This window comes from Danio rerio, chromosome 20 (genome assembly GCF_049306965.1).
Source record: "Danio rerio strain Tuebingen ecotype United States chromosome 20, GRCz12tu, whole genome shotgun sequence".
In the NCBI taxonomy this organism is placed as follows: Eukaryota; Metazoa; Chordata; class Actinopteri; order Cypriniformes; family Danionidae; genus Danio; species Danio rerio.
Genome location: NC_133195.1, coordinates 5,485,142 through 5,492,500, shown reverse-complemented (window position 1 = coordinate 5,492,500; position 7,359 = coordinate 5,485,142). Strand labels below are relative to the sequence as shown.

The following is a 7,359-nucleotide window of genomic DNA, read 5'->3' as shown; positions in this document are numbered from 1 at the left end:
GTATTCAGATTAATTTCACATTTACTACACAGAACCAGTTCAGTAACAAGCTATGCAAAAAAAAAAAAAAAATAAAAAATAAAAAAAAATAAATAAAAAAAAAAAAATATATATATATATATATATATATATATATATATATATATATGTATATATATATATATATATATATATATATATATATATAATATTTGGCGTGATCCTGAAATTCAAAAATAATAATTTTGTGATTTGACAGCTGTTTTCGTTACTTCTCAGTGAACTCTGACTCTGTGTAAAGGCTGCTACATCTGAAAGCATGTGAAAATACTACATTTATTGATGTTTATACTACAAACTCAGAATTTCAGTCGACTGTTCGAAATAAATCATTCTTTGAGATGAACCCATAGCTGTGTTTATTAGTTATGTTCAGTCAGCGAAAACAGTCTGCGCCAATAGCCTAGTGGTTAGCGCATCGACACATAGCACTTAGGAGCTCACGGCCACCTAAGTTCGATTCCCTGCTTTGCCAATCCTTCCCCGATCTCTGCTCCCCACACTTCCCTGTCTTTACTGTCCTATACAAATGAAGGTGAAAACTTTAGTAAAGATGAAAAATCTGTAAAAACAGTTAAATCCTCTTATTTGCAGCTTGGTTTGTTTCCGCATGAGAGTGCCCTTTGGCTTCGTGTGGTGAATTGCAAAATTCGATTTGATTTCAATTGCTCGTGTGGTTCAGTAAAACTGTTCAAAGACACATGATGTAGCCAACAGGAGCATTTTGGTTCGTTTTAGCAGTTCATTTTACTGGGTGTCAGCGGGGTCTTAGGGTGCTTTCACACTGTAGTTCGGTTCATTTGGTGCGGACCAAAGGCAACACATTTTCTGCCATCTTTGGGTCCTTTTCACACCACACTGATTGCTTTGGTCCGAAGCAGTTGAAAAGAACCAAAATGCAGACATGTGACAAAACCCACATCACTCATTGGCCAGATGTTGTTAAACGTATTTTCAAAACTGCTTATCGATTGGTCAGAATTCACATGCCGGAAAATGCCAATGGAAGTCGCGCAAGTAAATAAACCGTCAGACACAAAGTATCGCTTTTGACTATGGAGCTACAACTGCGCTCATAGTACATAGTGCTCATAGTATACTATATAGTATGTATACATCACTTTAGACCAGGGGTTCCCAAACTTTTCAGCTCGCGACCCCCAAATTAACAATGCCAGTGACTCGCGACCCCCAATATCCTCTGAGGTGGTTATAAATACAGAAACCTTGCATGCAATGGCGCACACACACCAATAAACCAAAGTCTATTCTTCATTTTATTATTTTTTTTAAATGTATGTTGGTGCTGTAAATGTGCCAGAAAGTTTAACCTGGTCTTATAAAATCAATCTGCTGCATCTGATGCCATTACTGAGTCTTTAATATAATGTAATTACCTGAGGGGTCGCAATCCAACAGAACTAGTAACTATAAGCTTATAAAGTTACTATTTACAGTAGTGTATATAGTAACTGTAAACAACAAATTTTTTAGTAGGTTATGGATTAAAATGTTAATTCTTATGGTTTAATAAAAATAAATAGATTTTTGGAAATCACCAGACGACCCCCCCTTCATTGTCCCGTGACCCCTCGGGGGGTCCCGATCCCCACTTTGAGAACCACTGCTTTAGACAAACTATACATTTCTAGAATGAAGTGCTGCTGCGGCTGAAAAACAATGTTTTAATGCATTGCAAACAGCAAAGCCACATCGTACGTCACTTCAGGAGGAGGCGTGAATTAATTTAGTTAAACCGGACATGGTCATCTTCCGGAAACATTACCAACGATCCATCAGGGGAATGTTTTGCCCCTCTCTCTCTCTCTCTCTTTTGGTAAAGCGCTGTCAACAAATAATTTTCCTCCACATTCCATAATGCAATAATGCACAGCGCATCGGCCTACTGCAGCTTGATTAGTCCAGAAACTACTTGTACTTTTTGCGGTTGGGTCTGTTTTAGTTCAGATTATATTTTCACGACAAGCGAACCGTTCCAGGGTTAGTTTGAAACCTCTTCAGAGAGGTCTCGGTACGCTCTTTTGTTGCACACTCGAGTATGATTGCCACATTCACACCTGCCTTAACAAACCGCACCAAGAGGCAAAAAAAGGCAAGTGTGAAAGCATTAAAAGTTCAATTTAGAAAAATTTAAGGCCCTTCAAAAGTCTTAAATGCTGTTACAAAGTATTACAATTTGCATCATTTATTATTATGCAGATGTAAAATTATAGTTGTATGCTAAAGTTTGAGATTTTGGGATGTTGTGTAGATTCTGAAATCGATAAAATCCTGCTATATTTGATGTCACTCTGCTTTGTTTACTGCAGACACCAAGTCAGCACTAATATTTCTGCTGTTCTATAGGCGACACCTTCTGGATTAACATTTTTATAAAGTATATGAATACCGTTTAAGTTTAGGCTTAGTTTCTTACAATCAGTATTTAGTAAATATATTTAAAATGTTGCCAATGTTACCAGTTCAGTCTTAAAGAGGCCATGAGGTCTTGGAAATGTATGGAAAGACTCTTAAAAAAGGTCTCAAAAGGTATTGAATTTTGCTCTTTGATTCCTGTGTATACCCTGTTTTAAGTTTAAGTTTTCCCTGTTAAGTCAGACCAAAAGCAATCGGTGTGGTGTGAAAATCCACAGAAATGGCTGAACATGCTACAATTTATAATATTTTCTTCTTTGGTCTGGACCAAAACAACTGATCTACAAATGTGAAAGCAACCTCAGATATTCTTAACCCGCTTTATGATAGAGAAGAGAAGATAACAAGCATAAGATAAAACAAAATGGCTTCCCTTTTTCATATTCTGTTCCTAAAAGTCACTTATTAGTGCTCATAAAGACATGTTTGTCTCAATTTCAACCACATGAAGCGGCAAACACCACAAATGATTGGGAACTCTGACTCGCCTCACAATCAATCAGAGTTCATAAACTTTAAAGGAATCATTTACTCCAAAAACTAACATTCTGTCATCACTTAACAATTACTCACCCTAATGTTTGACTCAACCATTTTGCCAATGACTTATCCAAGTGTTAATAACCTCATCGTCTCCTCTTTACTCTCTCAGGCTTTAAATGCCATCAGTGAAGTTGGAGATCTGCTTCAGCTGAAATACTCAAGAAAGTACAGGGGTGAAGAAAGCAACTGTTTTTCCTATCTGGAGAGCCACCAGGACTAGCAATTTCCCATGATGAACAGGCTGTCTTTACCCCTGAGAAACATGTTTTCTTTTCTGTTTGTCTATTTTGTGTATAACGTATTCATCATTTACATGTCAATTCAATTCAGCGGGTGTTCACTGATGCTCACAAATTGACCAAATTTTCAAGTCTTACCTCTGGGTTTAGTAACCAATATTCATTTCATTGTGGACGATACATTGTAGAAGAGATCTTACTTTCCTGTGTTCAACATCAGAAACGACACAGCAGGGTGCAAATTACAGGGGGGTTTCCGGAGGTCTAATTAACGCTCGATCACTCCTGAAGGACATCAAAACAAGATGACGGGGCCGGCACTTTAATAGTTAAGAAATAGTTTGCTCTGATCTGTATCTTAAATAAGATTAATAATTAAAACACTAGATTACTTCAATATACATTTGAACACCCCTATAATGGTTCATACCATTGTGAATGCATGTTTGCACCTCAAAATATTGCGGAAACCGCCAAATGTAGAGCACTAACAGACAGTGTAAGTGTTCACAAAACATGTTTCTTTAAAAAAAGGTGTTTGTAGATGTCTGTAAAACGAGATGAATAGTTTGTATTTTATTATACACTGACTCGAACATGGAAGTTAAACAGTAAAATAAGAAATAATCTTTCATAGTCATCCCAATATCATTGAGAACCACTTAATATCCCTAAAACACTGAAAACAAAATAGATGTAACTGAATTAAATATATAAATTTGGTTTATTGAGGCATATTACTGAACACCCCACCAATCGTCAATGTATAATTCGCACCCTGTGACACAAGATAAAACTGCTTTGGTGTCGGAACTAACTTTCTGCATTAGCATAATAGTCAGTTTTCTAGATAAATATATAAGTACGCAAAATCATTTTGCAAAATATCAGGCTTTTTGCCTTGTTTTCCATTTATAATGTCTGCAACGATGGAATTTACTCAGGGCGAAGGTTGGATTATGTTAAAAAAATTCTTTGGTCACTATTTTGATGGTCTGTTTGTTGAATTGAAGTTGCATTGCATCTACATGTTAACTAATTCTCATTAGATTATAAGTAGACTGTTAGGTTGGGGTTAGTGTAAGTTGACATGTACTTGCAAAGTTTCTTATAGTCAGTTAAATGCCTGTTGAAGCAGCAGTATCAACAGATATTAAGTAGGCCATCAACTAAATAGACCTCTAATTTTTTTTGCACGATGTCTGTTTGGTAAATATTACAAATTTTATCTCGATATCTTTTAAACATAACAATAACCACATACAAATTATTAAATTGTATTCTATTGCAGTTTCCCCAGCCATATTAGCATAGCTATAAAAAAAGACTTTTATTAGAACAGTGTTTCTCAACCATGCTTCTGGAAGACCACCAGCTCTGCTCATTTTCCGTGTCTTCTTAACCAAACACACCTGATTCAGATCATCAGCCCATTAGGAGAGACTGAAATAGGTGTTACAGACAAAGGAGACATCCAAAACATGCAGTGCTGGTGGTTGATAAACACTGTGTAAGAAAACAACAGGTCCTGACTATGACAACTATTTTTATTTTTATTTTTATTTTTTTTTTGTGCGTGTATAATAAAACCGTGATTAAGACACACCAAAATAACACTTTTATTTTTGTGGTGTACTTCTATGCAAGTGTAATCAAGCTTTAAAAGCTTGAAATAAGCTCGAATTTAATACATATCCAAAAAAAAAAACTAAGGACAGAGGAGAGAATCTATTATAGTAGAACATGAAATAACTAAGAGATTATACATATCAATATTAAAGTGTCTATAAAATATCGACTTATTTATTAATACACATTTCAGTTTATCTGCTTTTTACCTAGCGCATACTATGTTTGCGCAAGTCCTCAAATCTTCAAATATAAATCTTTTCATAGGTGATTCAGCAGTGTCTTAATGAACTTTTTAAGGAGGAATATTGACATCCTCGGTTTCATTTCATCAGCTTTCTATTTAAATGATGCGTGTTAATTTCAGTTGTGGCACTTTTCACAAATAGGATGCAGTTTGGTGTACCTCACCTTTGTTTTTGCATCATTGTTTTTATTTATTTATTTTTTAAAGACTGAAAGAGAAAGTTCCATACTGCTTGTAGAGAGAAATCTCCAAACACCACTAAAAAAATTGTTAACTTGAATTATTTTTTTTTCTTACTTTCATTATTTTGTAATATTTATTGATAAAGTTTAAAACTGAAAACTTCCTGACATCTGTAAAAGAGTTTTAATCCATCATTTGTATTCTTATCTGTGGAAAGTGCCTTCATGTCTTACTTGAATATCTGTTACTTGCTGACCAATTGCAGCTTGTTAAGTGTATGACGTCTTAGCCAGGGCATTTCACAAGAAATACTCATTTTATTTATTGAGTCAACAGAAACAGGCTGACACTGAACAGAAACAGGCTGACACTGCGTTTAACATTTCATTCTTTACGTCTGCTGTTAACAGGCAGCGGTAAAGAGATATTCATGTTGCCTTTTGTATTCAGTAATTGCTTCTGAGTTTGATATTAAGAGTTATGAGTTCTTACCTTGTGTTCTTCTTAGTGCTAAATACGGGTCACTGTTTTGACACATGAAGATCTGTGTGTATGATGATGAGGCTTGTGAATGCCTGTCGGATGTACATTTTTTTCATTCCCTTTTGTGTTCTGAAGTCGTGTTCTTAATCCGAAAGGCAGCTCTACATACGTCTCTGAATGCAGAGGTTTGTATGCAGGACTTTAAAATCTCAGAGCTACTGATGACTGTTAGGAGATGCAGATATGACCGTGGCATGTACTGTAGGTTTTAAGTAGCCTTTATAAATGTATGTAATGCCAGCGAGCTGCATTTGACTGTGAAACCAAAGGGCATTCCACATTCAGTTTGTCTGTTTATTAGTTTGTCTCTTCGTTTTCTATTGCATTGTTCATCAAAGATGCGTCCTATCACAATTGTAATGTTTGTCTTTGCAAGAAACTGACATTCATTGAATGTGACTGATCATTTGTTTTTGATGATAATAAATAACATATTGAAAAGTGAGTTATGTCTCATCTCTTAATTAACAGAGCAATCTCTCTCTCTCTCTCTCTCTCTCTCTCTCTCTCTCTCTCTCTCTCATACATACATATATATGTGTGTGTGTGTGTATATATATATATATATATATATATATATGTGTGTGTGTATGTATGTATATATATATATATATATATATATATATATATATATATATGTATATATGTATATATATACATATGTGTGTATGTATATATATATATATGTGTTTGTTTATGTATGTATGTATATGTATGTATATATATTTATTTATATATATGTGTGTGTGTGTGTATACATATATATATATATATATATATATATATATATATATATATATATATATATATATATATATATATATATATATGTATATATATACATATGTGTGTGTATGTATATATATAAATGTATATATATATGTGTTTGTTTATGTATGTATGTATATATATATATTTATTTATATATGTGTGTGTGTGTGTGTGTGTATACATATATATATATATACACACACACACACACACACACACACATATATATATATATATATATATATATATATATATATATATATATATGTGTGTGTGTGTGTGTGTCTGTCTGTATATATGTATGTATATATATATATATATATATATATATATATATATATATATATATATATATATATATATATATATATATATATATATATATATGTATGTGTGTGTGTGTGTGTGCACAAAACCGAAAGCAAAACGAATGAGCACAATGAATTAATCTGCTGGTAACTGCATAAAATGGCAATAGTTTATTTTTTTGCAGTGTGATTTTTTTTAAATAAATGTTTTTTATTATTTGAAATATTTTATTTTTTGATTGCATCGTACCTAATTTTGGTCAAAAACTTCATATGTTTGTTTAAAAAATAAAGGCACAAAATTAACCCCGGCATTCATGGGTTCAAAACTTTTCAACTCGCAAGCAAAACATTTCAACCTGCAAGAAAAGATTTTAGATGTGCAATAAATAACAGTAGAAAAGAAAGCAAATTATTGTGT

At 33.4% G+C, this 7,359-nt stretch overlaps 1 protein-coding gene across 1 annotated transcript in view; it reads left to right on the top strand.

The window, feature by feature from the left end:
- Positions 1 to 6,304, top strand: part of sptlc2b (serine palmitoyltransferase, long chain base subunit 2b) — a 38,045-nt gene extending 31,741 nt beyond the window's left edge. Inside the window, 1 exon segment of the mRNA NM_001114741.1 lies at positions 3,128 to 6,304. Within this exon segment, the coding sequence (NP_001108213.1) occupies positions 3,128 to 3,238 (111 nt within the window). The 3' untranslated portion in view covers positions 3,239 to 6,304.
- Positions 6,305 to 7,359: the final 1,055 nt, after the last annotated feature.